We start from the raw sequence: 16,321 nt of genomic DNA, 5'->3' as shown, positions 1-16,321 counted from the left end.
AGAAAAATGTAAAGGGGAACATTTACTAGGACGTTCTAAAGACCAGATAGAAATACTTTCCAGTGGCATTGCTGGCCCCCAGAATGTACCATATGGGGTGTCTCCTAAGCCCAGTGTGCTTATTTGAAAGATGACTTTGAGATAAAGGCAGGAGTGTTTCCATACTAAGAACAGCTCAGTAGAGGCTGGAGGAATGTCTCAGTCAGTAAAGCACTTGCCTTATAAGCTCAGGGACCTGAGTTGATCCCCCAAATCCACATAATAAATGCTGGCCTTGGTGGTATATGCTTGTAATCCTGTTCCCTGGGCTCTGTGGCCAGCCAGTCCAGCCTAAGGGGTGAGTTCCAGGCCAGTGAGAGGCCCTGTCCAAAAGGAAGTGGGCCTGAGGATGACACCAGGGATTGTCCTTTGGCCCACATGTGTGCATATGTAGACGCACACACTCATACAGTTGTATACATACATGCACACGTGCACACACACAGCCATTTGAATAGTGTTTATCTCTTCATCAGTTCCTAGGTAGTTTTGAAGAAGTGTATCTAATCAATTAAGTTTGATCACCTTTTGCCATTCACTTACTTTACTCTCCCCTGTAGTCTTCTTTGAATCTTGGTTAAATTTTTTGTTGCTCTAGAATTGGGGTGAGGCTCCATCTATGAATGAGGTGCTTTAGATCCCAGTATGGAGCTGTATCTATAATTGGCATCCTTTCAATCAGCATGTAGAAGATGTTTGTGTGTAATAGTAGAAAATTAAGTCTCATTGTTAAAGATTTTTTCCCCCTCTTTTTCTAGTTTGCTAGTGGTGCCTTTTTACATATTAAAGACACAGTTTTATCTGCCTTAAGTCGAGAGCCTACTGTGGACATATCTCCAGATACTGTCGGGACCCTCAGCCTCATTATGCTGGCCCAAGCTCAAGAAGTGTTTTTCTTAAAAGCCACAAGAGGTAACTCCAGTTTCTTCTTAACTGTGTTACATATGAAAACAAGTACTGGGCTTTTGTACAAGACAGTGATCAGAGCACAGTGGGTTCCATGTAGGGAGGGGTGGTAATGGTCATTGAGTAGTTGAGCTTACTTCAGAGGGAGAGTTACCTGGAGGAAGATGGAATGCTTCATGTGGTAGTGGCTAGTGCTCTGGCTGTGGGATGGCTATGGGACTGCTGCGTTTGAATTCGTCAAGAATGATTTCTTTTAAGATTATATTTAAGGGTGTATGTAGGTATCTTCCCTGCAGGTACAAACAGGGGCATGGGTCCTTTGGGGCTGGAGTCACAGGCGTTGTGAGTGGCTTGATATGGGAGTTAGGAGTCTTTCTTCATGACTGAACAGCAAGTGCTCATAAGCATTGAGCCATCAAGAACAGTTTCTTTAAAGCAGTCCTTTTAAAACTAGATGTAAATGTAAGTTAAGTAAGAAGGACCCATTCAGGCAGTGTTCTTGGTGAATAGGAGGATAAGGACAGTCTTTGTAGAGGTATGTGAGTCAGTATGAGAGGTAGCATGTAGCCTGAATAAGTACAGAGAAACTGAAAATGCAGAAGTGCAAACACATCTTATTTTTTTCTAAGAGGCATCTTAGTTGGGTGTGGTGGCTCATGCCTGTAGTCACTACACTTGGGAGGCTGATACAGGGGATCACCATGATAGTGGAATAATGCTAGGTTGCCTAGTGAGTTCCTGGGTAGCCTGGCAACAGCCCGAAACTTTACTTACACACACACACACACACACACACACACACACACACACACACAAACCCATTTGTGGTTACTCATGTCTATAATCATAGCAGGTAGACTCAGGCTGAGTTGGAGGCCATCCTGGGCTATAGTGTGAGACTACTTTAAAAACAGGTGGTGTGCAGAGGGAAGAGAGAAGCAGCTTATGTGGAGACCGAAGTCATATACGTCAAAATTCCCCTTTTACTTTATAATGCAGTGTTCTCTGGAGTATTCACAGAACCCGTAGCCATCACCACCACCTTTTGTTAGGATATCATCACACCCAAGAATAACTGTCAGGACTCACTCCTGTACTTCTGTAGCTGCTAGCAGCCATTAGTCTATTTCTGTGGTTTTGACTTGTTTATGGAATTATGTTTATTTCTTTAGAAACAGGCTAATTTAGTCTTGGCTGGCCTGGGACTTGCTGTGTAGCCAAGGATGGCTTTGAAGTTTTGGTTCTCCTGGCTTTATGCCCATTGTTTTGCTACTTGTGGAATAGTTTTTGTGTAGAAGACTAATATTCATCAATATAGATTTCTTTAGACAGATGTATAAAACTTTGCTTTTGTCTTTTTTTCTATAAGTGTGTATGGGTGTTGTGGTTGCTGAATGTATGTGTACAGCTATTGTGCTTGGTATCATTGGGGGCCAAAAGAGGGCCCACCATGTAGGTGTTGGGAACTGAGACTGGGTCCTCGGGAAGAGCGGCCAGTGCTCTTAACTGCTGAGCCATCTCTCTGTCCCAGATGTATACTTTTTCTTTTTTCTTTCTTTTTTTAAAATCTCAGTGTCTATGCCATCATGTATGGGGTTATCTCATTTATCTTATCTTATTTTGTGTGTGTGTGTGTGCTTGAGGGTTGGGGAGGGGAAACAGTGCTGGCACATGTATGCCACTGGTGCTTATGTGGAGGTCAGAGGGCAACTTTCAGGAGTTGGTTCTCGGTTTCCACTGTGAGTTCTGGCTATCAAAGTTGTGCAATACTTACCTTTACCTGCTGAATTTGTTGCTGGCTCCCTGTCTCATTTATTTCAGTTATAATGGTCAGTTTAACATTTTATTACAGACAAAATGAAAGATGCCATCATAGCGAAGCTGGCAAATCAGGCTGCAGATTACTTTGGTGATGCTTTCAAACAGTGTCAGTACAAAGACACTCTCCCCAAGGTCAGTTACTGTCTTCAGGGGTCGTTGGTGTTCTGCATGTGGGAATGTTCTTATGTATGGGAAACAAGTCGAAAAGTATGTTTTAAAAAGAAACATTTGAAGAATAGTTTTTAGAATGTTTCTTACTGTTCTCCTAGGGGATGCCTTTCTGTTTTCTCTTCACTAACCCTCTTCCCCTGAGCTGAAACTCCTCCGGAAACTTTGATTGTCCTCAAACACTGTGTCATTCTGGTTCTTGGTAGTTTTGGAAGAAGCGTGGATATGGAGCATGCTGGTGACTCACATTTTAAGTCATTGTCCTGTTTTCTTAAGGATGAGCCTTAAAACACAAAAACAGACATGAAAAAAAAAAAAAAAAAGAAAGGAAAAGAAAACTTAAATTCATCTGATTCCTTGACTAGAATTACATTTTACCAACAGACATAGGAGATTTGGCTTGTGATGGACATCTAGGGAAAAAGCAGCTGTCCTGACCACTTGCCACAGGAAACACTGTTTGAATGTGAGCTTTTCTGAAGGGGTAATGGAAAAGACTGTTCAGAGATGGCTTATAAATGACAAAGCATGTGATCATGACACTGGCACGAAGGATGTTTTAACTGCTCTCCCTCACAGTTGGTCAAGAAATTAGTTATCTGTGGTGGTAAGTGATGTTTGTAGGAGAATCTGTGAGTTTATGTTATTCAGGGATCTTCATAAATTATGAAACTGCAGAAAAAATAGGGTACAGTTAAAAATAGACCCAAGGTTCCCGGCAGTACATGAGCAGTGGAGAGCCAGTGTCAGGATGTAGAGATTTAAGGCATTCAGGGCTTGAGAACCTTGCTGGGCACTTGTCTGGCACCTAGTGCACTGGGTCCCATCCACAGCACTGCCACAGTCTTGATGCCCCAGTTTAGAAGTTTGCCCAGGACCTTTGTGTGTTGGTACCATTACTCAGAACATCTCTCCATGTTTAAATGTCACATCCTATCACATCAATAATTCAGTCCTGTCACAGTCTAATCACAGCCCTGTCATTTCAAAGGCTTGTCAGCCATCTCTGCAGGTTGCCTGGGTCTTCCTGGAACATCTTTACCAAGATGGTCTAGCCTTGAGTACCAGCAGTTTCAGACTGCAGTGACTTTGAATTTCTCCTTTCTCTAAGTCTCCTGAGGTATTGTCACACCAGTTCTAACTGGATATCTGCAAGAAGTGCCTCAGAGTGCTGGTGTTTTCCCTAGCAGACAGAAAACACTCATGGTAGTAATTTGGCTCCTGATACAACAATTATTTAGTATATTTATTGGATTTTTTAAAAATACCATGTGCTTCAGAAAAACAGTGAGATTGCAGGGCAGGATTTCACATTTTGGAAGAGCCCCTACCAGTATAGTGGCTTCTTAACTCATGTGTTTGGATTTAAGTGTATTAGACTATAGTTATTTCAAAAGTGAATTAGGACAAAGTTATACTGTCTCATCACAGATAGTCATTAGTGCGTTTGTGTGCCTGCAATGTACTTCTGAATATATAATACTGAAATGTTAATATTTATATGATACTAAGTCATTTTTTATTGGCTACCATAATCTTTTTTATAGTCTTGTAGTATCTGAATTTAAGTGAAAACTCACCTTACTGTCTTTTGTCTCTTAAACATGACGAAACAGTCAGCCCTAGAGCAGTTTCATTAGTATATGTGAGTGATGGTGGTGTAGGCACCTGAAGGCTGGGTAAGGGTTTAAGAAAGCCTCTAAAGCCAGGTATTCCTCCACGGACTTCCCAACTCTTTCTAATGCATGCCTCCCTTTCTTCCTTGTAAACAAAATGCTGCTCTTCTGATTCCTTAAAATGAGCTTTAAAAAACTTGAATTGGCTTCACTTAACAGTTTAAAACAAACAGACAGACAGATAAATCCTAATTTTAACTGAAAGAAAATTGAATTCACAGATGGCAATTCCTGTAAAAGCGCAAGGTCTTCTCGCTCACACCTAATGACTAACCTATCTAAACGGTTCCTGGGTGATTGTAATTTCTGTCTCCTTCTCCTTTCTCTTCCTGCATCCTTGTTGTCTGTGATGGTTTGTGTGGTTGGACTCTCCCCTGGTCAGTATTTTTATTTCCAGGAGGTATTCCCTACCCTGGCTGCAAAGCAGTATGTCATGCAGGCCAATGCTGAGTACCACCAGTCCATCCTGGCCAAGCAGCAGAAGAAGTTTGGGGAAGAGATCGCAAGGTTGCAGGTGAGTCTCTTGGTGATAAGTGAGTGTCTTGGTGATATCCTTTTCCTGAGTGAGACCCAGGTTTGCCTTTCAACATTTTTCTCATTCATTGTCTTTTACCAGCAGAGTCAAGTGATGGTTTTCATCTTTATACTTTACCCACAAGCATGCTTTGCAAAAATCTTACATGTTATCTAAAAATTCCATTAAAATTTTTATTCTGTTCTCTTATTTATCCATGCTTATTTTAATGTAAAAGTGTTCTAAATTGAGCCGGTGGTGGTGGAGGGGGTGGGGTGCATGGCTTTAATCCCATCACTTGGGATGCAGAGGCAGGCAGGTTTTTCAGTTTAAGGCCAGCTTGGCCTACAGAGTAAGTTCCAGGACAGCCAGGGCTGCGCAGAGAAACCCTGTCTTAAAAAACAAACAAGCAAACCAACAAACAAAGAAAAAAGAAAAAAGTTCTAAATTAATTGTCATATCCAAGGAGATATGTACTCCTTTACTTGTGTGGTGGTAGGCTTGTAAACTGGAGATTATACTCCACAATTTGAGAGTGATGTGGGTTATGGACTCTGCTCTTTTCACTGTGTGATTCTTTTTCTTTTGTATTTTGTGTGCAGGGCAGGTGCTTTTGCCCTTCCCTTTGCTGTGTGCTGTCTGTCTGTCTCTGTCACTGTTTCTGTCTGTCCTTGTCTGTCTTTGTGTGTCGTGTCCCCCCCCCCCCCCCCCCCCCGTGTCTGTGTGTCTGTGTCAGTTTTGTGTTGTGTGTGGTATATGTATGTAGAGGCCAGAGGTCAGTATCAGGTGTCTTCTTTAGTCTTTCCACCTTGGTTTTTGAGAAAGAGTTTCTCACAACCAGGAGCTCGTTGTTTAGGCCTAGAGTGTCTGGTCCCCCTGTCCCATACCGGGAGCTATGGTGGGAATGACAGGCTTTGTAACCAGGCTGGGGTCACACACTCCTGATCCCCCGCCTCCAACTTCCTGAAATGTTGAGGTTCTTGGTATACTTCACCATGCTCTGCCAAATTTTAACTGTTATGAGAAAGCTCACAATTTAGAAGTATTGAATGTAGCACGTCTTTTTAAACTCTTTTTTATTTGGGGTTCCTTAATGCTTCTACCTCCCTTCCAACCCCTCAATCCTAGGTAAGAGAGAAAGGTTCGAAGGGACAGGGAACATAGAACTCTTTATACTTAGTTCTGGCGGATGAGGGTCATAGGGTTCTTTGGGGGCAATATTAATCTCAATCAGGATATCCAGCAGCAACAGCAGCAGACTTCTTTCTCTGTATATCTCCTCAACGCCCCACCCCACCACCCACCCCCATCATCCTTCTCATCCTCTCTGTCTCTGGTATTTATGCCCTCTCCAAGTCCTTAGAATTCTACTAACTGCAGCTGGCAAAGACCACCACCTCTGGGAGCTGCATGAGTCAGTTATCACTTATGGACAAACTAAAAGTAGTTCTGTATCCCACACTTGGGATTAAAACAAAAACCTGTTTACATAACTGAATTTTTAAGGTAAGATTTCTCTGTGTAGCCTAGGCTGGATCTTGAATGTTTTCTCTTTTTCTGGCTTACTTTTTTTTTTTTTTTTTTTTTTTTTGAGAGTGTCTCACTGTGTAGCTGAGGCTGGCTTTGAATTCCTGACACTCTTACTGCAACTTCCTCCTCAGTGCTGTAATCACACCCGTGCTCTTGCTATTTGATGCTGTGGATTGAACCTAGGGCTTTGTGCATGGTGGGCAAGCACTCTGTTGCTGTAGTCTGTGGGGGATGTTTTCAACTGTGTTTTATTTGATTCATTGAATTCTTTCTTTTTTTCTTTTTCTCTTCTTTCTTTCTTTTTTTTTTTTTTTTTTTTTGTTGGTGTTTTGAGTCAGGGTTTCTCTGGGTAAAGACAGACCTGGCTGTCTAGGACTTACTTTGTAGACCAGGCTGGCCTGAACTCACAGAGATCTGCCTGCCTCTGCCTCTCCAGTGCTTCCTTGAATGTTTTCATTTCTAACATTTTTGTTGTTTTTTCTAACATTTTAGTTTATTGGTTTTTTCCTCTTTTCTTTTCTTTTCCTTTCTTTCTTTTTTTCTTTTTGCTTTTTTTTTTTTCTTCATTTTTTTTGTTTTTTCAGACAGGGTTTCTCTGGAGCCCCGGCTGTCCTGGATTCACTTTGTAGATGAGGCTGGTCTCAAACTCACAGAAATCTGCCTGCCTCTGCCTCCTGAGTGCTAGGATTAAAGGTGTGCACCACGACCCCTGGCTAGTTTATTGTTTTTTTTCATTCATGGTCTTGACTTTCTCATTTGTGTTGCTGACTTTTTCTTTCCTAGGTTGCGAATTAATTTCTTCATCTCCTTGATGTGTTCTATGAAGTCATAGATCATTAAAAATAATAATTAATTTACTTTTTGTATGTGTGTTTTGTCTACATGTATACCTTTGTACCATGTGTGTGCAGTGCCCTTGGAGGTCAGAAGAGAGCATCCAATACTCTAGAACTGGAGTTACAGTTGTGAGCTACCATGTGGGTGCTGGGAACTGAACCCACAACCTCTGGAAGAGCAGATAGTGCTTTTAATTACTGAGCCATTCCTCCAGACCATTTGTAGAAATACTTAAAATTATTTTTTATTCCTCATTTACCCTAGTATTTATGTTATAGTCTTTTGAAGATTAAAAATAAATATGTGTATCAGTATGTGCCTTTGTTTGGGTTTCTGGATATAAGTTTAGTTGCCAGCAGAGGCCTGGAACAGGAGTGATAGGCAGTTGTGAAGAAAGATGAAAAAATACCATAGATGTAAGAAGCAAGGCAGAGAAAGAGTATGGGATGTTAGGAAGTAGAAGAGTAAAACATAAGAGATTAAAAGAGATTGTTTAATAGTGAAAAATGCATAAATAAAATTGGCTATGTATAAGAAAAGAAATAAAAAGAAAAACTGGTTTTAAAAGAAAAACAGTAAAATTATTACAAAACCCACAAAGACAATAAGAAAAATAAGTCCCGCCCTAACAAAAAAAAAAAAAAAAAAAAAAAGAAGAAGAAGAAGAAGAAGAAGAAGAAGAAGAAGAAGAAGAAGAAGAAGAAGAAGAAGAAAAAGGAAATTTGCCAAAAATAATTTTAAAACATTCCCAACAAAATTAGATAAACTTAAGCAGGGGGACAAAAATGGAAAATGTGATATTTTCTGAAAAGACGACAAATACTACCCAAAGATGAAGGGAAACACATGACAAAGCCCTAAGTAAATGGCACACAGCAGTGATGTCCTGCATCTTCTGCAGGGTGGCTGCGGACGTGTCATTATTAGCTGACTGTGTGGGTCCACTGAGCTTGAATTGGATAAGTGACAACTGTGTTCCAGAGCTGCTTTCACTTGAGTCACTTTCCTCCGTTTCCTACCAGGGCTTTTGCCAAGTAACTGGAGCTCTGTAGCTGTCATCCGGAGATTGCCCCATTCCTGTGCACTGTGTAGCTGATAGTCCAGCTGTGCAGTGCCTCTCCAGTATGTTGATAGTGTGACCAGTGAGCACAGCACTGATCTCCATCCTGGTGTACCTGTCTCATTCTTTAAAAAACCCATTAAGCATTAACTATTGCGGTGGAGGGGTGTGGCTGTGGATGCCAAGCAGTCTGCTGGAGCTTCACAGTCTAGCTGCTATGACCGTGTCCTCGTGGGCCCATCAGACCCTAAGGCTGAGCTCAGCTTCCACCTTCCTACTTCGGCCTGCACTGTTTGGCCTTTCATAGACAAGAGGTCTGGATCTTTGGGATGGCTTGTGTCTCACCCTGTGTCAGGCCGACTTTAGGCTCCCAGTTGTTGCTTCTTGTTCTCAGGCCCTCAGGGTCGCTCAGTTCTATAGTAGATTTCCTCTTAAGGTGGCCACCAGCCATCATGGGTCATGTCAAGTGAAAAAAATGGAGCTCCCCTTCTACTGCTGCCACTCTCATCAAATCCTGCATCTGGATTTGAGGCATTTGAGAAGTGTGGGCTTATTCTGAAGCCGAGTTGGCAGTCTCTTTCACCAGGGGCTCCCAGGACAGGAGTAGTGTACTCTTTGAGCTTTCTAGCTGGCCTTGAATTGAGCCATTTGTTGGTTTCTGGTATGCTTCCTCTTTCTCTCTCTGGAAGAGTCTATGTTTGTTTTCTTGACTCTTTAACACACCGAGAGGCATTTTCTAACTGCCTCTCCCATAATTGCCTAGCTTTTTTTGGTCTGTTTTTCTACTATGGTTGCCTCCTTAAAATTTTAATCACTGCTGGGCCTGATTTTAGTTTCTTTAGCATGTTATTTTCATTACCTTGGACAGTACTTCCTTAGTAAATTTGGAAAGTTATAATGCTCTTTTTTTTTTTTTTTTTTAGATATATAACCTAGGTTGACTTCAAACTCACTATGTAATTGAGGATGGCCTTGAACAGATCTGCCACTTTTCCCTTCCCAAGTGCTAGGATTAAAGGCATTTCAACCCCTCCCCTACTGCTTAAACATTACTTGATTCATGTCTTCTTATGGATGGATGGCTCATGGTCATGCCATGTGAGATACTTCTTTACTTATTTTTGTATAATATGGCTGATTTTCCTGACGGCCTTCAGCGGCTTTCTAGCATGGTTGTATATAGGTTCCTTTGGTCTTCAGTCCCTTAATAGTGTAGGAAGGAATCTTCCTTGATACCCGTGCTTCCTATTTGAGCTGTGGCTTGTTCTCTGGGTGCTGTGCTCTTCTGCCTTATAATCCCTCTCTTCATCTATACCATCTGGTAACCTCCCCTTAGGACTGGGCAATCCGACCCTTACTCTAAGGATGAGGCCCCTCACTATCCCATCTTTTTTTGTGCCTTCCTGTTAAGTTGGTCAGTTGGTCTTGCTTTTGCCTTGGCTGATATCTGTTTTACAGTGGTGCCCATTGTTTCCGATGTCATCTAAGCAGTTCCCACTAAGGATGATGATCCGTGTACTCCACTTTTTGTGTTTCCAAGATGCTTGAAATCAAGGTTCTGTTGGTGGAAGTGTTCAGTAATTTACAAATCAGATTTACATGTAGTTAAGCTTGTATTTTTCCTAGTTTATAATGAAGATGTTTGTTTCTCTATAGTTTTCATATTGATCTTAGGTGTTTTAAAGTGCAGTGTACATTTTGTATATTGTTAATAAGAGTAGATTTATTTCCTCTGTGGCTTCTTCACATTAAGGGTTGTACATCTATATTTGCTGCATGGATTTCTGTTGGTTGTTACTTATAAAATATGCACTTTAGTAACTTTCCCGGTAGGTAAATGCACCACCTGCAACTAAGTTCATTCTCTATCCCTGTGGTCTTGTCTGATGCTTGCCATGTCTGTGATCAAAGTGATACCGGGCAGCTCTTGATTCCCGCCGTTGGGAATGTTACATGCTTATATTAAACATAATACCAACTTAGAGAGTCAAGAGTTTTGTTATGTTCAAAGAACGGTGTATCTGTTTCTGTTCTGTTAAGATAACAAAAAGAGCTGTGCATGGTGGCACACGCCTTTAATCCCAGCACTTGGGAGGCAGAGGCAGGTGGATCTCTGTGAGTAGGCTGGCTTTGAGCTCACAGAGATCTACCTGCCTCTGTTTCCAAGAGCTGGGATTAAGGGCCTGCACTACCGTGTGTGTCCACCTTCCACCTAACAATTCTTTGAACATTTCATCTGCACCAGAATTTGTCATTCTTTTTCTCTTATTGACACTTACATGATTTGTTACTTGGTTGATTTCCTGTGTTGTTGAGTAACTTTTTTTTTGTTGTTTTTTGGACAGGGTTTCACTGTGGAGCCCTGGCTGTGCTGTTCCTCGAACTCACAGAAATCCACCTACCTCTGCCTCCTTGAGTGGCCTGAGTAACTCTTTATGACTCCACCTGTTCACCAAGGGTGGCTTCTTCAGGTTTCTGCTCATGTGAATGGTGTGGAGAAGGGTGTCTCTCTGATCAGTGACTTTTGTGGTTTCTAGACCCTTGTCCTAGGGAGTCATAAAGGTGTTCAGTACTTCTTAATTACTGTTCATAGTTCTGTAGCTTGTGGAAAGAACATCCAACCTTCACTAATGATGTTATGTTAATTGGCTCCTAGCTTACTTTTACTGTCTTGGCAGCTCACTTATGTATTTATAAGGATGTCTGCTCATCCTTTTTTATTATTAGGTATTTTGTCATGGAATTTCCAGGTTATCCTGCCAAGCACAGCACTGGAAATCCGGAGAATTTAAAAAGTGCTTTGTAGGGGCTGGAGAGAGGCTCAGCCGTTAAAGGCTAGACTCAAAACCAAAAATGTAAAAATGCTTGGTAGAGAAAGCATTCACTTTTAAACAAACAAACACTGTCTGTGTAAATGTTTTTCAGCACGCAGCAGAGCTGATTAAGACCGTGGCATCTCGGTATGATGAGTATGTCAACGTGAAGGATTTTTCTGACCGAATCAACCGTGCCCTTACTGCAGCAAAGAAGGATAATGACTTCATTTATCACGACCGCGTTCCAGACCTTAAAGATCTAGATCCTATTGGCAAAGCCACACTTGTGAAACCCACTCCAGTCAATGTACCCATCAGCCAGAAGTTCACGGGTAGGTTTGTTGTCTCGTGCACTTTAATAAACTCATGTTTTCTCCAACTTCTTCCTTCCTTCCTTTTTTTCTTGTTTTTTGTCCTCACAAACCCTGAACATTACTTGTTTTCCCCCTGATTTTCGAGACAAGGTTTCTCTGTGTAGACCAGTCTGGCCTCAAACTCAGAGATCTGCTTTCCTGTGCCTTTTGAATGTTGGGATTAAAGACATATGCCACCACCACCACCCGGCTCCTGTTTTTCATTTTACATGAAGAAAATGGTGCTTTGGTGTAGCCTTTTCTTTCCTTTAGGCTGATCTGTGTGGTTCATATAAAATCTCACATTCTTTGTCTAATACTCAGAATGTAACCTGTGCTGTTTGGTGTTGTTTAAAAGAGACGTGGGGCTAGACATGGTAGTGCACACCTGAAGTACCAGCACTTGGGAGGCGGGGACAGGAATGAGTTTGAGGCCAGCCTGGTCTATGTAGTGACGTCTAGGCCTAGTTTGTCTATAGAATGACTGAGACAAACAAATAAGCCACAGCTGACTGGATCAGAGAGAGAGGGGAAAATTAAGTGTTGTGTCCTCTGTGAAGTTTTCAAGAGGAAAAGTAAGTAACGAAGCGTCTGTTAAGTTTAAGCCCGATGGGATATTTGAAAAAGAGGATTTTAATAAGATTGGGACTTTAGGCAAGCCTTGCCATTTTGCTGTTGGAATATTTGTTATATTTAAGATACTGTCACTGGACCTGGAGGTGGTGGAGCACACCTTTAATCCCAGTGCTTGAGAGGCAGGATCCCTAGTCTACAAAGTGAGTCCAGCACAGCCAAGGCTACACAGAGAAACCCTGTCTCAAAAAACAAAACAAAACAAAACTATAATAACAACAACAACAGCAACAAAACAAAACCAACCAACAAACAAAAGACACTATCACTGGAAATAAAATGGTTATTTATTTATGTACTTACTCATTTGAGATAGAGATCTCATGTAGCCTAGACTGGCCTTCAGCTAACTCACTGAGTAACCTAGGTTGGCTTTGAACTTCTAATTCTCCTGTGTTAGCCTTCTAAGGGCTGAGATTACAGGCATAAGCCATCTAGGTATGGTTATACCCAGATAAATAATTTTAAACCAGTGTATTTTTAGGGTAATATTTACATTAGATCCGTGTTACAGCCTTTCTTTGATAGTATGGCTATATGTAATATATGCAATATTTGGTACCTGCTAACAGATCTCCTGGATAATATTTAAGTTCCTGGGGAAGAGTGATTATTTAACTTATTTTTATTTAATAAACAGAAAGTGTTTACCATGTGCCAGTGACTGTTAGCACTTACAAATAAGTACTTAGTGTGTCTCTCACAGCAACACTATGGCACAGGAGCTATTATAATGTCTGAGCTATGATGAGGATGCTGAGGCTCAGTGGAGTTTTTCCCCAAGGCTACATCACTAGGAAATGATGGGCTGTGACATGCATTCTGTCTAATTGGCAAGTGAGCAGCACCACCAAGATCCCTCATGTATGATGACTTAACATCGCCAGTAAAATGAAGGTCCAGAATGAAGCTTCCAGTGTAGTGATGGGGAACTGTAGAAAGTGAGTAGCCATGTCTGTAGTTTGATTGGTCCCATATTAATTTACTTGGATCTTCTTTTCTGTGTTAGATTTGTTTGAGAAGATGGTCCCTGTGTCTGTGCAGCAGTCCCTGGCTGTGTTTACTCAGAGGAAAGCTGACCTGGTTAACAGATCAATTGCTCAGATGAGAGAAGCTACAACTTTGGCAAACGGGTAGGTGAGCCTGCCTTTCAGAACTGACTTACAGGTTCTCAGATTTGTGTTCTGAATAATTTCTGTTTTTTTGTTTGTTTTGTTTTTTTAAGTTTTTTGAGCTTGGAAATGAATACCAAGCAAATATAGACACACAAACACGTTCCTTTCTTGTGGTTATCTTATTAAGAAGCCTCAGGTAAACTAGAGTTGGAAGGAATAGAGTTACAGAAAAAAGGTATGAATATGATTACTATTTTGTGTTTCAAAAGATTTATTTGAGGCAAAATGAGTAGAAATAAACTCTTTTAAGACGCATGGTTCTAGCTGGGCATGGTGGTTCATGCCTTTAATCCCAGCACTCAAGGAGGCAGAGGCAGGTGGGTCTCTGAATTTGAGGCCAGCCTGGTCTACAAAGTGCATCCAGGACAGCCAAGGCGACACAGAGTAACCCTATCTTGGAAAAAAAAGAAAAAAGATGCATGGTTCTAGCCTGTTATCAGGTGGCTCAGTGTTTGCTGCTAAGCCTTATGCCTTATGATTCAGGTTCTGTTCCTGGGACCCACATGGTAGAAGGAGACTTCTGTAAGTTGTCCTCTGACCTCCATATGTGTGCTGTGGCATGTGAGTGCCCACGTGCATACTCAACAAAAATAAATACATGTAATAAAAGACAAATGGAACCATTAGGTACTGTAAACCAGTTTTTTATTAGATTAAGAAAATATTTCATGGTTTAAAAAGTTAGCTATGTCTGTGACTGAGGGGGACCTCCTCCCCCTGTATATGCTCATAGGGTATTGAGTCTCTTCTTGGTGACCTATTATCCTTCCTCTGAGTGCCACCAGGTGTCCCCATCCAAGGGACATGGTCAAATATGGGGCACCAGAGTTTGTGTGAAAGTCAGATCTCCTTCTCCACTTAATGGTGGAGAATGTCCTGTCCATCGGCTAGTCTGGGTAGGGGTTCGAAGTTTACTGCCTATATTTTCCTTAGCTGGTGCCATAGTTTGAGGAGGACCCCAGGGCCCAGACCTGCCTGTAGTTTTCCAGGACCCTCTGGATCTTCTATTTCCTCATTCTCCTAGGCTTCTCACACCTAAAGTCTCAATAGGATGTCCTCCCCTCTGACCCACTTTCCTGGTAGGTAAAGTTTTTCATGGGGACGTACCCCTTGGACTAGTGTCTCGATATAAGTGAGTATATACCATTTAACTCTTTTTGCTTCTGGGTGAACTCACTCATTATGATACATAGGGGAGGGGAATAGGAGGGGAAGCGGGAGGGAGGGAGGAATGGGAGGATACAAGGGATGGGCTAACAACTGAGATGTAATATGAATAAATTAATAATAAAAATATATATAATGCCCTAGTAGAAACAAACAAACAAACAAAAAATAGTATTGTAGTCAAAAGTTCTCATATATATGTATGTGTCAATTTTCATGTGGCTAAATACGTATGTAAATGTAATTTTTGGAGATGGAATTGCTAAGTAAAAATTTCTATAAATTAAAAAAAATATTTTAAAACAGTTTATTATATACCAGTTTCTTTTCATTCCTATGACATTTCCAATGCACCCCACTTTGACCCTACTTTTCTTTAAAAAATATATTCTATGCATACATAAAAAAATTAGCTATAATTCACACATAATGAAACTATTCATTTAAAATGTAGTTCATTCAGTTTGATAATTGCATATAGCCGTGAAAGTACTACAAAGGGAATATAACCCAAATCTGTCCTCATGCTCATCCCTTTCAGTCCCTCTGTCCTTAGTTCCTGGTGACACTCATGTGGTCTGTGTCACTATAGATCAAGTGTACTCTGTGCAGTTTGCCATAAGTGTAACACTGTAGTATGTATGTGCACCGTGTACATCATTGTTGGACACAGTATGCACCATGCACGCCTCTCACAGTGTATGCTGCAAGTGCCATGTGTGTTAGTCATTCTGCTCGTTGCTGTGCTACAGTACCTGCAAGAAAACGTCCTTGTTTAGGGAGGCTGTGGCTGGGAGCAGCTGGCTGTGGTAGCAGGAGTGTCAGATTGCATCGTCAGGAGATAGAGCTGGTCTGTCACCTCCATAGCTTGCCCCCAGTGTTCTACTTCCTCCATAAAGGCCTCACCTTATAAAGGTTCCACAACCTCCAAAACAGCGCCTCCAGCTGGGACTGGGGACCTATGGAGGACTCAGAGCATTCCACCTATACATGCGGTATTTTATCACTATGACAAAACACTGTGAAAACTACCTGAGGGAATGTTTTAGTTTCTTACCTGTTAAAGTACCTTGACAAATCTTAGAGTTACAGAGGGATGGGGTGGGTAAAGGCATGGAGGGTGCCTGGGATTAAAACCAGGAGCCTTTTATGTGTTACATGCATTTTTACCACTGTGTTTTTTCTACCACTTTTAGTCATTTATTGCTTTTTCAAAATGTACATTTTCCTGGGACCAATGAGATAGTTCAGTGGGTAAAGGAATTTGCCTTCCAGCCTCATGACTTGAGTTTGATCCCTAGGACCCACAGGGTGGAAGGCAAAAAATGACTTCTGCAAGTTGTTCTCGGACCTCCACATGTGTGTCTTTCTCTTGATATAAAGAAATTTAATGAGAAAATTCAAATTGTTTTTAACAATTTTTTAAAAAAGATCTACTTAAAATATTTTATCATATATGTTATATTATAAATTAATGTGTTTTATGTGTATGAGTATTTGCCCACTTGTTTGTATGTGTGCGATGCATGTGCAGTGCCAGTGGAGGACAGAAGAGGGTGCCAGATTCCCTGTGGCTGCCTTTACGGAGAGTTGTGAGCTGCCATGTGAATGTTGGGCACTAGCCCA

The 16,321-nt window shown here is 41.3% G+C and overlaps 1 protein-coding gene across 2 annotated transcripts in view; it reads left to right on the top strand.

The window, feature by feature from the left end:
• Nucleotides 1-16,321, top strand: part of Pdcd6ip (programmed cell death 6 interacting protein) — a 53,322-nt gene that overhangs the window by 16,133 nt on the left and 20,868 nt on the right. The window contains exons 5-9 of one of the 2 annotated variants that reach the window (XM_051140617.1): nt 798-951; nt 2,798-2,898; nt 5,008-5,124; nt 11,477-11,699; nt 13,363-13,486. In XM_051140617.1, the coding sequence (XP_050996574.1) occupies nt 798-951; nt 2,798-2,898; nt 5,008-5,124; nt 11,477-11,699; nt 13,363-13,486 (719 nt within the window). Of the gene's footprint in view, nt 1-797; nt 952-2,797; nt 2,899-4,992; nt 5,125-11,476; nt 11,700-13,362; nt 13,487-16,321 lie in introns of both variants that reach the window. The other variant, XM_051140616.1, reaches the window with a different exon arrangement.

The sequence above is a fragment of the Acomys russatus genome, chromosome 32 (genome assembly GCF_903995435.1).
Source record: "Acomys russatus chromosome 32, mAcoRus1.1, whole genome shotgun sequence".
NCBI classification, from domain to species: Eukaryota; Metazoa; Chordata; class Mammalia; order Rodentia; family Muridae; genus Acomys; species Acomys russatus.
This window is presented reverse-complemented; position numbering and strand designations above follow the sequence as displayed.